Source organism: Monodon monoceros, unplaced genomic scaffold (assembly GCF_005190385.1).
Source record: "Monodon monoceros isolate NGI ecotype Baffin Bay Population unplaced genomic scaffold, NGI_Narwhal_1 Super_Scaffold_16, whole genome shotgun sequence".
Taxonomy (NCBI): domain Eukaryota; kingdom Metazoa; phylum Chordata; class Mammalia; order Artiodactyla; family Monodontidae; genus Monodon; species Monodon monoceros.
Window position 1 is genome coordinate 38,348,413 of NW_021703772.1, and position 20,691 is coordinate 38,369,103.

General features: G+C 37.7%; 1 protein-coding gene across 4 annotated transcripts in view; it reads right to left on the reverse strand.

Moving 5' to 3' along the window:
* Positions 1-20,691, reverse strand: part of CCDC150 (coiled-coil domain containing 150) — a 75,036-nt gene that overhangs the window by 15,362 nt on the left and 38,983 nt on the right. For 2 of the 4 annotated variants that reach the window (XM_029225434.1, XM_029225433.1), the window contains 5 exons: positions 8,890-8,997; positions 3,750-3,878; positions 2,692-2,861; positions 1,553-1,646; positions 589-758 (listed from right to left, as the gene is read on the reverse strand). In XM_029225434.1, coding sequence (XP_029081267.1) covers positions 589-758; positions 1,553-1,646; positions 2,692-2,861; positions 3,750-3,878; positions 8,890-8,997 — 671 coding nt within the window. The remainder of the gene's footprint in view (positions 1-588; positions 759-1,552; positions 1,647-2,691; positions 2,862-3,749; positions 3,879-8,889; positions 8,998-20,691) is intronic. The other 2 variants (XM_029225436.1, XM_029225435.1) reach the window with 1 other exon arrangement.

Below are 20,691 nucleotides of genomic sequence, written 5' to 3' on the forward strand. Positions count from 1 at the left end.
TATCAGTATGTTCACTACGTGAAAGGAATAAAGATCCACGTGCACAATGCATTTCCCTTGGGTATAAATTTTCATGGGATGTTATTAATATCTAAATCCTATTTGCCTAGATAAAGTTTAACAAAAAACTTTAGTGGCTTGACCTGAACTTGATGGGTTTGACCTAACTAATCTCAGGACAAAATTGAAAACAATGAATGGTTTAGTAGCTGCTTAAATGGAATTATCCCACTCCTGGAGGGGTTATTCCCATCCATGCTTCTGTTTCTCCTTTTACAAATCATACTTTTAAAGGACGCATAAGCTTCTGATAGAAAAGGTTTGGCAGAAACACGTAAGTGTCCCTTCCAACTTGGTTTAAACCTTCATGTACGGAAGAAGACCGACAGTAGACGAGGGAAGAGCTGAAAAGGAGCGTACCCCGGCCAACTAATATCTGCTCTGCTCAAGTATGCCTGCTTCCTTCACATGGCTCTGCTGGGAGTACTAGCTCAATAGGGAAAAAGGCTTTAACTGGTTTATGTGAATTAGCCAAGCTTACTCTCCCAGAGGCTCTCCCTAAGTTCACTGCGACTGTACTGCCCTTACTTGAAGGTTTCCAAAGTCTGTCGCTCAAGTTCTTTGCTCTCCAGTTTCTCTTGAACACGCTCCAGCTTTGTTTGCAGATGATTATTTGTCTGGAGAGCTTGCTCCAGGCTCATAGCCAGTTTCCTGTTGTCTTCTCTAGCTACATCTAGAGCTTTCTGTAGAGGCTCCATCTGAAAGAGAGAAGAATGATTGTTTTTAATTCCACTGTAACAGACACAAGAAGTCCATAACACTGTATATTCACTCTTTAAACTGTGAAACAATAATTGTTTGGAACCAGAACCAAAGACTCCAGATGCCTGGAATATATGTGTGAGAACTTATTACAGACAGTCCTTAGGAGACTCCTAGAAGGTGATAGGAAGGGTATGCTCCACTGGTCACTAGAGAGTTTTGGAAAACAGAGCCAACTTATTTATCCTAATTTCTAAAGTTTTAAACCAGTTAAACTCCTCCCTTCCTGAGCCTATGACCCTCTGGTCTCACTGCCTAGACAGATAAGAACTGGCAACTGTTCCCTGTATATCCTTCTAGAAAAAGCTTTTTATAGGAAATATCTCTATTTTATATGTGTGCATACGTGTAGATACATATTCATGTGTGTATACACCTATAAACACATGTGAGTATGCCTCCTTATTTAGTGGGATCATTCTAGCTACTTCTGACTAAAGTTATGTTGTTTTCTAAGCCCTTTAACTTCACTTATGCATTAATACATGAAAAGAATGCAGACCATATAAGACAAAGAGAGTTAGGCATAATCATGGTCCTGGTTTGCCAATAAATGGTTCACTGTAAGATCGCAGACCCATTTCCCATTTGGAAATATGTCACTGTTCAAAACTCAGACTTGAATGGAAAGGAAATTTACCCGATTGTTTTACTCCGTTTTTCCAAAATAGCAATATCCCAATAAAATAAAAAATATCAACATTATCATCTATAAAAACCTGGCTTCTACCTCACTGTTGTGCTGGGCCTCCACGACAAGGATTCTGGCCTGCCACTGGTCCGCTTCTGCTTCCAGCTTCTGTACCCGCTGTTGATTTAGAGCCCTATAAATGAAGGGCACAGGGAGAGTGACCACAGAAAAATACCATCTAGGAATGATACCACTGGGAGTTACAGGACACCCTCCAGGAAGCCCAAATGGCATATGTAGTCGGCTACAGATGCTCAGAATATCTGAGAGTTGGCAGGTGACAATTAGTAGCCTCAGCTTCAGAAACTAATTTTCGTATGGATTAAAAACTTGTTCCATTTATGATTCAATTTGGCTTTATATATTAAACTATCAGTACATGTTAATGACTAACTTATGGGCTGGTAACTTTATACTATATATATTACTAGTACAAAAATATATCACCTCTATATGGACTGGCTTGCTGTTGAGATTTCTGCTTTTTACCTAGAATTTTATTGTGAATAGTAAACTATTTTTAATACCATCCCCTTGACTTTTTTTAAGTTCAGAGGTAATACAGATTCATAATATGTAAAAAAACAAGCACAATGAAGAATATAAAACTCACTTGTTCTCCCATAACATAGAGGCAATATGCACCACTAATGTATTACAATATGTCTTAGAGGTCTGATTAAACCCAAACCATTTGTTCATTAACCTAAAAGGGAAACTTTTATGTAATTTTTGAAACATTCAAAGGAGTTCACTTATAAAACATGGCTAAAAGTAGTTCTCAGAATGATTCATCTAAAATAAATAGGATACTAATAAATGGATAATTAATTCAAACAGAAGTAGACGCTTGGCTTTAATCTTGACAATTACCGTTCTGTAGACCCAAGGGCAGGTATAAATGGTGTAGAAAACAGCAAGGATAAAACAGCATATATCACATGAATTTCTAGAATACATACTTATTTACATCACTACAAAATATGAGAATTTTTGGATATCATTTTTATTTATAATTCCAGATTTTCCTGAATTTGCTAGTTCTTTAAATACCATTTTACTACTTTATTTTCACAAGGGAATCAATATAAAGTGACTGTTTCTTGACTGCACTCTGTTCTTTACTACAAGGCAGCAGAAAAATACAAGTACAAAGACAGAAAAATAATCTCTGGTACCTTTCTTTCTTGAGGCCTGCAATCTCTGAATCCCTCTGCCCAAGCTCTGTTTGCACTTTTTCCAGAGCGCCTTGCATCTTACTGTGAGAAGCCAACACATTCTCCAACATGATTGTAACTTTGCAGTTGTCTTCTTTAGCTTCTGCCAGTTGTCGCTGAAAGTTTCCCACCTAATAGAAAATGAAATAAGACAAAGATATTTGATCCTTTCTGGTTATTCTTCTGCTGAGTCCCATGACTTCTACAAGAGTATGGAAACCAGGTCTGGTAGAATGCTAAGAAGAATAATTAAAGTATATTTTATATTTATTTTGTTTAAGTTATTCTGACTTTGAGAAAGAGAAAACTAGACCCTAGATCATATGGATCCTATGAAGAACTCTGCAGTGCATCCTAACTATTGTCGTGTCCAGCACATATATCAACTAGAGACATAAGGACCAACAGCTTCTTGGGTCTAGAGGGGGGTCCCAGACTGGCCTGTGCTAGCCCTCCTCAGCTATCTTACCATGGAGTCAGAAGAAAATAACACATTTGAAGCCCATCAGAATTATCTGAGGAAAAAGGACCATAAGAGAAAGTGGAAGCTGCTGAAGAATGATGTGACTCACAGCCCTCTTCAGAGGGGCAAAATCTAGCACCTGCTGTCAAGAAGTTTGGGATGTTACCCCTCTTCCCACTAAGTACACACACTGTTAAGCAGAAAGCATTTGGTAATTTGACTTAATATAAAATCTTAGCAGTGTTGTATCACATTAATAGAACATAAGTAGGTGGTTATTAATACCAAGGTCAGATGTGTTTCAACAGAAAAAAATAGGACTTTTGATTAAGACAGGAAGAAAAAAAAAACCATTGGGAGTTAAATCATGTATTTTTAAGGGAAATATTTTAGAGCTCTTCTAAAGTTATCCTTTTTTAGGGAAAAAAAATCCTCCTCTGATCAATCCTCATTCCTTTTTTACTAAAGGTAACAAGAAAAGAAAGAATATGGCTCATGAAAGATTTCAGAAGCGCTTCATTTCAGTAACAGACTTCAGAAAGGACTGATGTCTTGCCTTCTTGTTCCCCCTGTCCTCCAAAGCTTCGAGGTCACCTTTCAACTTCTGAGTCTCTTTCAGGGCTGCAGCACGAACCTTCACAACTCGTGAGAGCTCCCCTTCATTCTTTTCAAGAATGGATTTCACCTTAGTGGAAAAAAAGAAATGATAAATGATTCTCCTAAAGCACAATCAATCAGCAATTAGAATAAGACAGCAATTTAGAAACCAAATTTAAAATGTTTAATTAAATATGCTTATATATTATTGTAAATAAAAACTAGCTTTAGTAGCTGTTTTTCCCCTTAAAACTACAAAGCAAAAAAAAATCTGTTAATAAACATGGGCAAATCTCTAATATATGTCAATCTCTATGAAAGCACAGAATGAAGGTGAGGGAGATAAGACAATGATGCTAAGATGAAAAACGGGAGAAACTGATTATCACAGAATTTGAAAATACAACGTAAATTAATATCATAAAAGCAAAGGTGAAGAAGCACTAAATAGTGTCAAGAAAACAGTGTTACAGAAGTGTTCTAAACAGTGTCCTAATCCTAATTAGAAGTATTAGAATTTTACATCTCTGAAATACTTTTAGCATATCTACAGTTATTTCAGATGATCATACTATTCTAAATACTACTCTTTTAAAAAATACTTTATCTTGAAATACAGACTCACAGGAGGTTACAAAATTAGTGCAGAGCCCCCATGCACTCTTTTCCCTGCTTCTAATGATGACATCTTATATTGTAGTTCAACATTAAAACCAGGAAACTGACTTTAATGAGATTAACTAGACTACAAAACTTACAATTTTCACCATTTTTTTAACCTGCATTCATCTGTGTATGCACACATACACACAGCTCTATGTAATCTGATCCCATGCACATATTCCTGTGATCACGACAATCAAGATACAGAACTGCTCCATTGCCGCAAAGAACTCACTGTGCTACTTCTCTGTGTTCACACCCTCCCCCAAACTCATCCCATGTCCCCTGGCAACCACTAATTTGTTCTCTATCGCAACTGTTTTTGTCATTTCAAGAATGTTATTTTAAACATTTAAAAATAATTAATTTCAGTATAATACATTCATATTTTTTAAAACAGCCTTACTGAGATATAGTTGACATACAATAAGCTATGTATATTTAAAGTGTACAATTTTGATATATGTATAAACCATAATCATGATAATGAACACTTCCATTATCCCAAAAGTTCCCTTATGCCTTTTTGTAATTTCCCCCACTTCTATCTCTCCCTGTTCCTACACATCCACCCAAGGCTACCACTGACCTGTTTTCTGTCACAATCAAATTCACTTTTATTTCCTAGAATTTTATATAATGAAATCATATTTTATGTACTCATTTTTGAATGATTTTTCACTCAGCACAGTTATTTTGAGATTCACTCAGTCTTCTTTATGTTGCTGAACAGTGTTCTGCTGAACACTTGAGCTGTTCCAGTTTTAAGCTATTACAAGTAGAGCTGCTCTGGGCAGTTGTATACAGATCTTTGTGCAGACATACGCTTTCATTTATCTTTGGTAAATGCATAGGAGTGGAATGGCTGGGTTGTATGGTAGTAATATGTATCACTTTTAAAGAAACTACCAAACTATTTTCCAGAGTGGCTGAGTGATTTTACATTCCCTTCAGCAATGTATGAAAGTTCCTCCACATCTTCACTAACACTTGGGGTAATCAGTTTTTCAATTTTAGACATTCTAATAGTGTGTGGTAGTATCTCACTGCAGTTTCAATTTGCATTTCCCTAATAACTGATGTTTAACATCTTTTCAAGTGCTTATTTATCATCCATATATCTTTTTTGGTGAAACGTGTGTTCAAATACTTTGTGCCTTTTTTTTTTCGGATTGTCTTTCCTTCTTAGTGAGTTTTGAGAGTTTTTAATAAACTGTGGAGACAAGACCTTTATCAGATATGTGATTTGCAAATGTTTTTTCCCCCAGCCTGTAGCTTTTCTCTTCATTTTCTTAACAATGTCTTTGAAGAGCATACGTTGTCAATGTTACATTTTTTCCTTTATGGATCATGCTTTTGATGTCAAACCTAAGAAATCTTTGTGTAATCCAAGATCACAATGGTTTCATCCTATGTTTCAGAAGTTTTACAGTTTTAGGTTTTACCTTTAGGGCTTTCATCCATTTTGAGTTAATTTTTATATATGGTAAGAGGTATTCTGTTTTTTTGTTTTTGCATATGATACCCAATTGCTTTAGCACATTTGATGAAAAGACCATCCTTTCTCTACTTTTACTTCTGTTGAAAATAAAGTGTTCATAAAATTATTCTGGATGGGTAGAACATTCACATTACTCTTAAGGTACAAAAGGATAAAGTGAAAAGTCTCCCAGCCACCCAGTTTCCTTCCTCGAAAATAATGTTGCCAATTTATTACGATTCATTTTAGAGAGACTCTATTCAAAAGTGAATACATATGTATACTTCATCGCCCCAATCCTTTTGCACACAAATATTAAAATACTCTGTATACTCTTCTGAGCCTTGACTGTTTTAACCTAATAATAGATATGTTATGATTAAGATAAATATATCTTCAAACAGTATTCCAGACTATGGGTATACCATGGTTTATTTAGCCAGCCTCTTACTGATGGAATTTTGGTTGTTTCTAGTCTTTTGCTAATAACAAACAATACTTCAGAAAGTAACCTTGTAAACATGTCTTATGTATAAGCTAGTGTATCTGTAGGAAAAAGTACAACTGTGGGCGTAAAGTGATAAACAAAGCCAAATTGCCCTCCACAGGAAAAGGGCACTCCAAACAGCAGCAAAGAAGAATGCCTTTCACCCACATCTTCCTCAATATTATACTTCCTTATAACTTTTAACGTGTAACATTAAAAATACTTTAATTTCTTCTGCAAGGATTCAAGAATAGTACAAAAGATGCTAACTTATAAGGTTTTGAAAACCTACTGGATTTTGTTCTAGAAAAGTACATTAGGAAGAATATAGTTTTTATAATTTTACCAGTGTTTATAAAATATTTATAAATATGAAAAGGCCACTAGCAAAAGTGCTTACAAAAAGGGTCTAAATAGTAGTTAACTCTAGAAGACAATCTATAGTACTTTCTATTTTTAAATATCAAACGAAGATGGATGCTCTAGTAAGTTTTCTTTGGAAAGTATTCTCCAGTGTTCAAGTTCTCGGGGCTTCTATTTATGTATTTCTACTTTAAAATCAGGCTTTACCCATTTTACTATAAATGTTAAGACTATTAGCATTAATTTTTAAAGTGAAAATTAGAGTAAAAATCTCAATGGTTACTCTTAAGCCAAATATGACATTTCTGTGTCCAAAACAAAAATTAAGTATGCAAGAGCCAGAATGATGGTTTTGATCTACATCATCAGTTTTTCCTGTTTGTGAAGAAGTTCTTTCCTTGTTGTTACTCACACCTCCAAATGTTATCTTTCTATATGTTACTACTTTTCTTCATCGTTGTATAAATCTGAAATTTCCTTATGATTTAATTTGTGGCCTTCACTTACCGAATCCCGGTAAAGAAAATTTGGTGACTCATCATTTAATGGTCTTGAGGCAAGAATGTCTATTTTACCTTCCAGTCTTCCCTCCATGGTTTTAATGGCATTCAAAAGAGTCTTTAGAGAGATCCTAGAGTCTCCGATCTCCTGAGAAGACCTCACAGAAGCCAGGGTAGGTGCAAAGGTCACATGGCGTGTAGGGTTTGGCCTAACACTGGGCAAACCAGCTGATGAAGTTCGTTCCTTTATATTGTTGACATGGGGCCTATAGCTTTCAAGGAATTTTGAAGATGCAGGCCTCTCTGGAGACTTCCTTCTTCTTGGAGGCATCACCAATTTAAAAAGACAAAATCAACTAAACCTAGAATTATTTTTCAGTGAGTGCCCCCTTTACTATGAGAAACAACACAACGTTCTAAATGAAGCTGGGATGGAAAATATACCTAAAAATGTGTTCGTTTGCTTTCAGAATGAAGAAAATACTAGTGTAAAGTATGTCCTAGTGAAGAAACAAAGCGTATCTAATGAGGTCCCCTTTACCAGTAGAGTCAGATTGTTAGAACCCTAGCAGCCTTCCATTTGAAGACACATTCTAGTTGCTTGGTTACCAAGGATATACATACACAAACATTATAGTTAAAGAAGTTAGACATGCTTACAGTGTTAAAAATTAAAAATAAATAATGTGATAAATTTGTAAATCATTGAAATGAATCACTTTCTTTTAGTAACATATTCCTGGATTATTTTCTTCACTAAATGTTTTATATATCTTCTTTGTCTAATTTTCTCTGTTCGTATGTTAAATTGTTATGTGACCTATGAACGGTTTTCAGTCTCAATAGCCACCATGCTAACAAGTAAGCACCTTCACTACTAATACCTCTTTCAAGTGCGCTATTGCAGGTATATCTTGTTGGCAATGAGTTCTGCGTTTGCCTGTAATTAAAAACCCAAAGAGGGCTTCCCTGGTGGTGCAGTGGTTGAGAGTCCGCCTGCTGATGCAGGGGACATGGGTCCGTGCCCCAGTCCGGGAGGATCCCGCGTGCTGTGGAGTGGCTGGGCCCGTGAGCCATGGCCGCTGGGCCTGCGCGTCTGGAGCCTGTGCTCTGCAACAGGAGAGGCCACAACAGTGAGAGGCCCGCGTACCGCAAAAAAAAACACAAAAACCCAAAGATACTTGTTCCTCACGTCTGCCGAAAGTTTTAAGGCTCAAATTAAAAAACCACTTCCTCTATGATATTCTCGATGCTTTCATCATGATGATGTTCCCTATACATGCTCACAATACAATCTATTTTGTCTCTGAAAGGCATAACCTTCTGTTCTATAATAAAGTCTGCTGAGTACATTCTTAATCCTGCAATTAGAGCATAAGCAACTTGAGTGTCCCAATACTGCTTCAGGCATCTTTATGAATTCTTCTGTGGTTGAGTGGAACCTTGTACATCAAGGGTGTTTAAAAATATTTTTGATAAATTGAGTCAAGTGAGAGAATATTCATCTTTCTGGGATCATATGGTGAGGTGGGGAGAAAGGCACCAATTTCTTAAAAGCTAATTAAAACAACATAGAAGCAATCTGTTTTATAGCTATTAATCACACCTGAGCATATTTGCCCTCTAGTGCCTTACTGAACTTGCATAGATGGTCGTTCTGTGAACTGGTTTCAGTAAAAGAATGTAGTTGTTCTTCTAGCTGCTTAACTTTTATCTAGAGAAAAAACAGAAGAATAAAAAAACAAGTCTCATTAATGAAATATATATATATACTCCAAAACAGAAAAAAAAAAAGATGTCACAAGTTATGCAAAAAGAAAACCCACAGAAAATCCTTAAAACTTGTAAAAAGCAATCCTAAGGTTTTCTAATGATGCTGTTTTGTTTTTGTTTTTGCGGTACGTGGGCCTCTCACTGTTGTGGCCTCTCCCGTTGTGGAGCACAGGCTCCGGATGCGCAGGCTCAGTGGCCATGGCTCAGGGGCCCATCCACTCCGCGGCATGTGGGATCTTCCCGGACCGGGACACAAACCCGTGTCCGCTGCATTGGCAGGCGGACTCTCAACCACTGTGCCACCAGGGAAGCCCTCTAATGATGCTATTTCAACTAAAATCGCTATTTCAACAAATAAAAGTAGGCTATAGCCCTATACATGTACTGAGATAATTCATTTGGTTTATAGCATTTATGGAAACTCCAAATTAACATGACTCATGAATATAACAGTGAGACGTTGTGGGTAAAATATTTCAATTTTAAAGGAATTGTGGTATCTAGTATTCAAAACCCTTTCTGAGTACGGATAATTAGAATTGTCAATATGTAAGGAGACAAGAGTCTTGTGTTTACCCACAGAGAATTACGAAAGTTGAATTAACAGAGTTCTTATAGGCTGAATTATATTTGAAAACTAACTCATAAAGCTGGCTACTCACATCTTTCACTTTAAAGAAAAGATGATTTGGGGGAATAAAATCATTAATATTTACTCACAAATCTCCAAATTGTGTGTATTTCTACATTTTCTTCCTCTTATTCCCAACCCTCTCAATACAAATCAACAGTTAACATTACTGAGCCTATCTCTGAATCAGAAAAAATTTCATCCAAAATTTTTAATTTAAATAAACTTTTTCCTCTCTCAGTATCTTTTCTTGTTTCCCACCTCTGAAGGGCAAACTCCTCTTGGTTGTAGCCACTGATTGTTGTCAAGAACTGTTAAAATTTGAGTGCTAATACTTAGTTTTTTTTAGAAAGGCTACATGAAAACACATTTTGTCTCAGGAAATCTCTCTTGTTCCATCAGAAGAATCCTTCTTTTTCTCATCTTTGCCTGTTTCTGGTGCTCTTTTCCACAGTGTACAGTATAAAACATGTTCCATGGCTCCCCCTTAAGTGTATTCACTTAAGGTTCAGAATTAGAATGGCTGCCTCTAAAGGGAGGTATTGATGCAACACTTATTCTCATTTTAAACGTAAGCAGGGCTTCCCTGGTGGCGCAGTGGTTGAGAGTCCACCTGCCGATGCAGGGGACACGGGTTCGTGCCCCGGTCCGGGAGGATCCCACATGCCGCGGAGCGGCTGGGCCCATGAGCCATGGCCGCTGAGCCTGCGCGTCCGGAGCCTGTGCTCTGCAACGGGAGAGGCCACAACAGTGAGAGGCCCGCGTACCGCAAAAAAAAAAAACAAAAACAAAACAAAAACAAAACAAAATAAACGTAAGCAAACTGCTGTTAACCTTAGAACTCAGTGGAAAATACTGATGAACACTCAAGAATTTTAGATTTGCCTCTCTTCAAACAAAACACAGGATATCCTTATTCCACAATATTTCTCAGGTAATTTACGCTACCCCCAGCCTCAGAGTACTCAATAAAATGCCCTGAAACCTGTCAGATGGCATGTTCTCATCTATAAAGCACTTTAATTTTTATACTGGGTTTATTTTTTGGAAGGATTTCTAATTCAGGACACTGAAATGGGGAAGAACACAAAAGCAAATAAATCCTGCTGCCCTCAGAGATCTGATGTTTCTGTGTCATTAAAATCCAAGTAGTTTCCATAGCTAGCATACCAGGCAGTCTCGGAAATACCAGTATTTCGGTCAAGGTCATATCCTCCTATTGTTTCAAATTATCTAAATATATATAGATACATATTTTTAAAAATTGAGGTATAGTTGATTTATAATATTATGTAAGTTTCAACTGTACAACATAGTGATTCACAATTTTTAAAGATTATACTCCATTTATAGTTATTATAAAATATTGGCTATATTCCATGTGATGTACAATATATCCTTGTAGCTTATTTTATACAGTGGTCTGTACTTCTTAATCTCCTACCCTAATATTGCCCCTTACATATATTTTCTAATATAAAATATAACACTATAGAAACTGTGAGACACCTAAGAATGGATGAAAAGGAACTTATTTTTATGTGTTTTATAATTCAAGTATTCTAAATTAATGCTATTAATAAATTTCCTAGGTTTTTTTCTTCTTCGATACATATAAGTTGGAAATAAAGTAGGACAAGCCTACAACGTTACCCCAAAGTTTGAAATGAGCTACAGAGTTGAAACAACCTAAACTGCCAGAGTTATGTATTTTGACTAGAAGTATGAAAATACATTCATAAAACTGATAATTTCAGCACAGCACCCTTAATAATATTCATATAATTCCATGAAGCAATTCAAACCAAAGAAGTACAACAACAAACAACATTGATGAATCTCTCAATTATAATGCTGGGTGAAAGAAACAAGACACACAAAAAGTATATACTGTATTATTATACAAAGTTCAAAAATTAATCTGGGGTATTAGAAGTCAGGATGATGGATAGTAACATCATGGGGAATGGTGACTGAAAAAGGCTATGAAATGGGCTCTGGGTGCTGGGAATATTCTGTGTGCTGGTCACATGTTTACCTCTACTTTGTGAAAATCCATTAACTGTACCCTGTGTACTTTTCTGTATAATATGTTATAGTTCAATAAAAATTTACTAAAACAAAACAAACAAAGCCTTTAAATAATCTCTAAATTAAGGTCATAAATGCAGCTGCTCCTAAGGGGCTAGGCAGCTAACATAATATTTGAATCCAGTTGGTATAAGAGTGATGGGGCCAGTGGTAGATTAAAGTGAGCATAAAGCACTAACTAACATATGTTTAAAGACAAGAAAAAGGTGTTGGGCTTCCCTGGTGGTGCAGTGGTTAAGAATCCTCCTGCCAATTCAGGGGACACGGGTTCGATCCCTGGTCCAGGAAGATCCCCTATGCTGCGGAGCAACTAAGCCTGTGCGCCACAACTACTGAGCCTGTGCTCTAGAACCCGCGAGCCACAACTACTGAAGCCCGCGGGCCTAGAGCCCGTGCTCCGCAACAAGAGAAGCCACCGCAATGAGAAGCCCACGCACTGCAATGAAGAGTAGCCTCAGCTCACCGCAACTAGAGACAGCCTGCATGCAGCAATGAAGACCCAATGCAGCCAAAAATAAACAAATAAATAAAATAAATTTATAAAAAAAAATGTTGGAAATCTTTCAGGCATATATAGCAACATCCCTTCTATTCATCACTCAACTTAAAAAGAATAAAACATTACTAATATAGTTGAAACCCTCTGTGTAGCCTAATCCAACTAAATCTCTTCCATCCTGGAGTTAACTACTATCCTGAATTTGATGTTTTATCATGCTTATTCCTTTTTAATAATTTTACTATAAATGTATCCCTAAACAGTATGTATTATTATTATTTATTATTTTTTTTTTTTGCAGTATGCGGGCCTCTCACTGTTGTGGCCTCTCCCGTTGCGGAGCACAGGCTCCACGGCCATGGCTCACAGGCCCAGCCGCTCCGCGGCATGTGGGATCCTCCTGGACCGGGGCACAAACCCCTGTCCCCTGCATTGGCAGGCAGACTCTCAACCACTGTGCCACCAGGGAAGCCCATGTAGTATTATTTTATAAGATTCATCCATGTTAACACATGTCACTCTACATCTTCTTATATAGACTGCTTTCTAAACTGGTATAATTACTTTTAGGAGAAATTTGACAAACTCTAGTAAATTTCAATTTATGTACATCATACAACCCAGCAATTCTCATCCTAAGAATTATACCTAGAATAGAGAATATTTTGGATGAGTACAAAGACATGTGCAAGAATTCATCACATCAGCATTATTTGCAAACAACTGAAAACTGTCTAAATATCCATCGACATAAGAAAGGATTAGCCAGAACGGTGAGAGGCCCACGTACCGCAAAAAAAAAAAAAAAAAAAAAGAAAGGATAAATACATTTGGGCATATTTAGATAATGCAATAGTATACAGCACCATATATGAAATCAAAATCATGTTTGAGTGTGAGGCGACAGTTTCTGACAGTCTGCATTAACACCTAAAACCCGGTATTTACATCATTAAGTTAATTTTGACAACGCAATATTTTATCTAATATGGTCCATATGTAATATTTTAATCGATTATAATCCAATTGAGAGAACACACAGCAGACTATTGTTTTGATTACATTTAATATGTAGCTCTTCTTTTAGATTATCTTGCGAGAGTAATATGCTATACATTTACAATAGCCAAGACATAGAAGCAACCAAGATATCCATCGATAGATGAACGGATAAAGAAGATGTGTGTGTGTATATACACACACACACACACACACACACACACACACACACACACACACACACACACAATGGTCTATTACTCAGCCATAAAAAAGAATGAACTGGGGCTTCCCTGGTGGTGCAGTGGTTGAGAGTCCGCCTGCCGGTGCAGGGGACACGGGTTCGAGCTCCGGTCTGGGAAGATCCCACATGCCACGGAACGGCTAAGCCCCGTGAGCCATGGCCGCTGAGCCTGCGTGTCCGGAGCCTGTGCTCCGCAACGGGAGAGGCTACAACAGTGAGAGGCCCACGTACCGCAAAAAAAAAAAAAAAATGAATGAACTAATGCCATTTGCAGCAACATGGATGGCCCTAGAGATTATCATACTAAGTGAAGTAACTCAGAGAACGAAAAATACCATATGATATCACTTATATGTGGACTCTAAAATATGATACAAATGAACTTATTTACAAAACAGAAACGGACTCCTAGGCATAAGAAACAAACTTATGGTTACCAAAGGAGAAAGTGGGGGGGAAGATAAATTAGGAGTTTGGGAGTGGCAGATGCAAGCTACTGTGTATAAAATAAACAAGGTCCTATTATGTAGCACAGGAAGCTATACTTTTTAAAAATAAAGTATAATGGAAAAGAATATGAAAAAGAACATATAGGGCTTCCCTGGTGGCACAGTGGTTGAGAGTCCGCCTGTCGATGCAGGGGACACGGGTTCGTGCCCCGGTACGAGAAGATCCCACGTGCCGCGGAGCGGCTGGGCCCGTGAGCCATGGCCGCTGAGCCTGTGCGTCCGGAGCCTGTGCTCCACAACGGAAGAGGCCACAACAGTGAGAGGCCTGCGTACCGCAAAAAAACAAACAAACAAAAGAACATATATACACACACATATATATAAAACTGAACCAGTTTGCTGTACACCAGCAACTAACACAAGATTGTCAATTAAAAAAAAAAAAGAATAAGTGCTATATAAGAGCACTTTCCCTTGGGCTGATGAGGTCAGTGCCTTTTGGAATGTGCCAATCCAAGGCATGACATAAAAACACCAGTGAATCAATAGTTTCAAAAGTGTTTCACCTTTCAAAGGCTATCAAAAAGCTTCAGCCCTTATTACAGGAATATGGGCAGAAAAAAAGGTATGTATTTTCCTTAAGATTATAAGGATGATCTCTAACATGTAATCAAGGTTTAAAAGGTTTAGATAGGTAACATCAGACTCACTAATAAATCTTAAAATGTATTCCACTCCTAGCTAAAATTTGGCTTCAAGGGTTTAAGATTCGGCTATGAGTATTTAAGATTTTTCTCACACACTTAAAAATATACTTCATTTCTCTTGGGAAAGCTAAAAGCAGGTCAAAATCATGGGCCACAGCTTCTACGAGATGATTAGTGTCACAAAGGAGAAAGTATATACCCAGCCTATTACACTGATCACCTTTCCCAGTGAGAAGTAAATAAGAGAGGTGTACTTCCCCAGCTCATTTCATAGGTGAATAAGATGAAACAAGAAAATTAAGACTTGTGCAAGGTTACACAAGTATAGATGATTATATTTAACTGCATCGCTGCCTCTGGAAAATATTAATTAAAATCACACAAATAGTGGCCAAATAGCTTTATCTTTTTATTGGACAACATACTGCTTCACAACCATGGTTTATCAACTGCCTTTCAGATCACCTGCCATTTCTGGGCTGGATCTTGTCTGCTAACCCTATGGTAAGTCCCTTGGGCAGATGAGATAAGATTAACACTGAGGTGTTCGGCAAATCTCTAGGGAGATTACTTATTCAGTCAGCTCTATAGCTGCCAAGCCTAACCAGACTTCACTTCATACCATTCAGTCCAGTGGTGCTCAACTATGGTTGCACATTGGAATCACCAGGGGTTTAAAAAGTATTGATTGAAGCCTACGACTTACTCCCTGAGATTCTGATTTAATTGCTCTGGGGTGCAAGCCCGGTCATGGGGAGTTTCCCCTTTATATTTTATTATGAAAAAATTTAAATATACAGAAAAATTGAAACGTGCATACACCTGCCATTCAAATTCAACCATTAACATTTTTATACTTACTTATCATATATCCATCCATCATTTTCTCTATCAATCTATCAAACTATTTTCTTTTTTCTTTTTTTAATGATTCATTGCAAAGTAAATGGCAGATATCATATACTTCCTAGCATGAAGAGTTTTTTAAATTCCCCAGGGGAGCCTACTGTGTAGCTAAGGCTGAGAACCACTAATTTAGACTTCAATGTTTCTACTGAAGTTGGTTTAAGGCAGGTCTAGCCTTATTAGTGGCAAGCTTCCTGCTCTGAGGACACTTTAGGGACAAAACTCACATGGAGTGAAAGAACAGTATCATCTCATGCACAAGTCAATTCTATTGCCTTGCATCTCAATTTCCAGGTTATTTCTTTTTAGGAATGTTATAAAAATTCTGCAAAAAGGAGAACATATGCGATGGAGGGCATCAAGATGGTGCAGTAGGATGATGCTGAGCTCACCTACCCCTACAAACAAATCAAAAATACATCTATATGTGTAGCAGCTCTCAGTGAAAACAAACTGGAGACTGGCAGAAAGATGTCTACAACCAAGGCTGCAAAGAAAGATCCACAGAGTTTGGTAGGAAGGGAGAAGTGATCAGGTCGGGACCTATGTCCCTAGTAGGGATACAGAAGAGGAGGGGATATCACAGGTTCAGAGATCCTCCCTGGGGATTTTGGGGCTTGAACCACATATTAGGAACCCCAGTCCTGGGGACCAACAATGGAAAGATGAATCCCACTAGCTGGTTTGAAAATCAGTGGGACATACCAGCAAGCTGTAAGAAACTGAGACTCTGCTCCTGAAGAGCGCACACATGCTTGCTTACTCCCAGGAACAAGGTAGAGGAAACAAATTAAAAATGGCCTGGGGCTCTGGCCGGTGTCCCAAGACCACCCCAATAGCTGCCCTAGCCTGCACAGATGCCAGCTCCAGCCCCTCTTGCTCTGGAGCAGCTCCCCACTAGGTAAAGGCTGCCACTGTCAAGGAGGATAAGCACTTGGGGGAGATGGAGCGGTTCAGACTGGGCCCTGCATCTGAATAGGGTGAGGGCAATCATTACCAGTGTGTGCAGAAGTGTTGGGGCAGGAGCTACTTGGAACTCCTACTGATGTGCTGGGACCATCCCAGTGCACACCCCAGCCCACACCAGGCACCTACTCTGGACCCTTTTGCTCCGATGCAGCTGCCCACTAGGGCGAAGGCTGCCACTGCTGGAGGGGAGAGGGAGTGCACACTTAAGAGGGAACAAAACCAGCCTGGACCTGACCCTTAGGGCTTCTGCTCCAGCACCTTGATACCTGGCCCTACACCTGATAGGGTGGCTATAGCCATTGAGCATAGGAGAAGAGCCAGCTCACACCTGGCTCTGGCTCTAGCCCCTCCGTCTTTGGAGGGTAGGAGGAGACCCTCCCTACCTCCCACCAAGGTGGTAACTGCCAGCACACCCTGGGGGAAGAGGTAACCTGTGCTCACTTCAGATTCAGCTCTCCCAACAAAGCCACTGGACACGAGCAGAGTGCACAGGGACTCCCACACAAGGACACCCCTTTAAGTTTGGGATAAGTAACTTTTACCTAGAGATACAGAAAGTTAAACAAAATGAGAAGATAAAAGAATTTATTTCAAACAAAAGAAAAACACCCCTGAAAAAACAACTAATGAAATAGAGATAAATGATTTACCAGATATAGAGGTCAAAGCATTAGTAATGAGAATGCTAACTGAACTTGGGAAAAGAATAGATGAACAGAGTAAGAATTTTAACAAGGGACTAGAAAATATAAAAAAGAACCAGCTGGAGCTGAAGATCATAATAACTGAAATGAAAAGTACACTAAAAGGAATTAATAACAGACTAGGAGATACAGAAGAATGCATAAGTAATCAGGAAGATACAATATTGGAAATCACCAATTCAGAAGAGCAAAAAGGAAAACAAATTTTAAAAAATGAGGATAGTTGAAGGAACCTCTGGGACAACATTCCCATTTTAGGGGTCCTAGAAGGAGAAAAGCAAGAGAAGAAGGTTAAAAATGTATTTGATGAAATTATGGCTGAAAAAATTTATTCCTGAGGATGAAGAAAGAAACAGATTTCTAAGTATAGGAAGTACAAAGAGTTCCAAATAAGATGAACCTAAGAAGACCCACACCAAGACATATCATAATTAAAATGGCAAAAGTTAACGAGAGAATTTTAGAGGCAGCAAGAAAAAAAAATAAAGAGTAACATACAACGGAACCTCCGTAAGGCTATCAGCTGATTTTTCCATAGAAACTTGGCAGGTCAGAAGGGAGTGGCATGATATATTTAAAGTATTGAAAGGGAAAAACCTACAAGCCAGAATACTCTACCCAGCAAAATTATTATTCAGAATTGAAAGAGAGATGAAGAACTTCTCAGAGAAGCAAAAACTAAGAGAGTTCATCTAACTGATGTTACAAGTGTTAAAGGGTCTTCTCTAAGTGGAAAAGGCTACAACAAGAAGAATTTATAGGAAAGGTAAATCCCACTAGTAAAGGCAAATATAAGGTAAAGGTTGTGGATCAACTACTTAAATAAGCTAGTACAAGATTAAGAGACAAAAATTATAAAATCAACTATAACTACAATAAACAGTTAAGGGATAGACATGAATATGTAAAATATGACATTGAAAACACAAAATGTGGGGGAGGGGAATAAAAAATGTAGCTTTTTAAAAGTGTATAAATGTATCTGAACTTAAATGACTATTGGTTTAAAATAAGCTCTAGGTCAACATATATGAACTCCACAGTAACCACAAGTAAAAAACCTACAATAGATACACAGAAACTAGAGAAAAGAATACAAGCACACCACTAAAGAAAATCATCAAACCACAAGGGAAGGAAGTAAAAGAAGATAACAGAGAAGAACTAGAAAAACAACCAGAAAACTAGTGACAAAATGGCAATAAGTACACACTTATCAATAATCACTTTAAATATCAATGGATTAAATGCTCCAGTCAAAAGACATAGGGTGGCTGACTGGATAAAAATGAAGACCCATCTATATGCTGCCTGCAAGAGACTCATCTCAGAGACACACACACAACCTGAAAGTGAGGGGATGGAAAAAGACAGTTCATGTAAATGGAAGAGGAAAAAAATGCTGGGGTAGCAATACTCATATCCGACAAAGTAGACTTTAAAATAAAGTCTATAACAAAAGACAACAAACAGCATTATATAATAATAAAGGGATCTGTACAACAATAGTATTAACTTTCATTAACATATATGTACATAATATAGGTGAACCTAATCAGGAGCATCTAAACACATAGAGCAAATATTAACAGACATAAAGGGAGAAAATGACAACAATACAATAATAGTACAGGACTTTAACACGCCACTTGCATCAATGGACAGAAAATCAATAAGGAAACAGTGGTCTTAAATGGCACATTAGACCAGTTGGACTTAATAGATATCTACTGGACCTTACATCCCAAAACAGAAGAATACACATTCTTTTTAAATGCATATGGGGGTTTCCCTGGTGGCGCAGTGGTTGGGAGTCCACCTGCCAATGCAGGGGACTCAGGTTCGAGCCCTGGCCTGGGAAGATCCCACATGCTACGGAGCAACTAAGCTCATGCGCCACAACTGCTGAGCTTGCGCTCTGGAGCTCGCGTGCCACAACTACTGAAGGCCGTGCGTCTAGAGCCCGTGCTCCACAACAAGAGAAGCCACTGCAATTAGAAGCCTGCGCACCGCAATGAAGAACAGCCCCCACGTGCCACAACCAGAGAAAGCCTGCACACAGCAATGAAGACCCAATGCAGCCAAAAATTGAAAAAAAAATAAATAAATAAAGTTTAAATGCATATGGAATGTTCTCCAGGATAGATCACATGCTAGGCCATAAAACAAGTCTCAACAAATTTAAGAGAACAGAAATTATATCAAGCATTTTTTCTGAACACAATGGTATGTAACTAGAAATCAACTACAGGAAGAAAAATGGGAAAACCACAAACATGTGGAGACTACACAACATGATATTAAAACCTATGGGTAGGTAAAGAAATCAAAGAGGAAATCAGAAAATACCTTGAAACAAATGAAAATAAAAACACAACTTGCCAAAATCTACAAGATGCAGCAAAAACAGTCCTAAGAGGGAAGTTTATGGCGACACAGGACTACCTCAAGAAAAAAGAAAAATTTCAAATGAACAACCTAACACACCATCTAAAGGAATTAGAAAAAGAATAAAGCCCAAAGTCAACTAAAGGAAGGAAATAATAAAGATCAGAGAGGAAATGAATGAAAAGGAGACTAAAAAAAAAACACCAATAGAAAAGATCAATGAAACTAAGAGCTGGTTTTTTGAAAAGATAAATAAAATCAATAAGCCTTTAGCCAGGCTCTTTAAGAAAAAATGACAGAGGACACAAATGAACAAAATAATAACTGAAAGAGGAGAAATTGCAACTGATATCACAGAGGTACAAAAAAACATCAGAAGAGAATACTATGAACAACTATATGCCAACAAACTGGACAACCTAGAAGAAATGGATAAATTTCTAGAAACATACAATCTTCCAAGACTGAATGAGGAAGAAAGAGATAATCTGAACAGACTGATCACTAGTAGTGGAATTGAATTAGTAATCAAAAAACTCCCAGCAAACAAAAGTCCAGGACCTGACAGCTTCACAGGGAAATTCTATCAATAACAAACATATAAAGAAGAGCTGATACCTATCCTTCTCAAACTACTCCAAAAAACTGAAGAGGAGGGAACACTCCCAAATTCATTCTATGAGCCCACGATTACCCTGATACCAAAATCAGACAAAGACACCACAAAAAAAGAGAAAATTATAGGCCAACATCTCTGATGAATATAGTTGCAAAACTTCTCAACAAAATATTAGAAAACTGAATTCAACAATTATAAAAAGGATTATATACCGTGATCAAGCAGGATTTATTCCAGGGATGCAAGGATGGTTTAATACCTACAAATTGATAAATGTGATACACCACATTAACAAAAGAAAGGATAAAAATCACATGATCATCTCAACAGATGTAGAAAAAGCATTTGACAAAATTCAACAACCATTCATGATACCAACTTTCATCAAAGTTGGTATAGATGAAACATATCTCAACATAAATAAAGGCC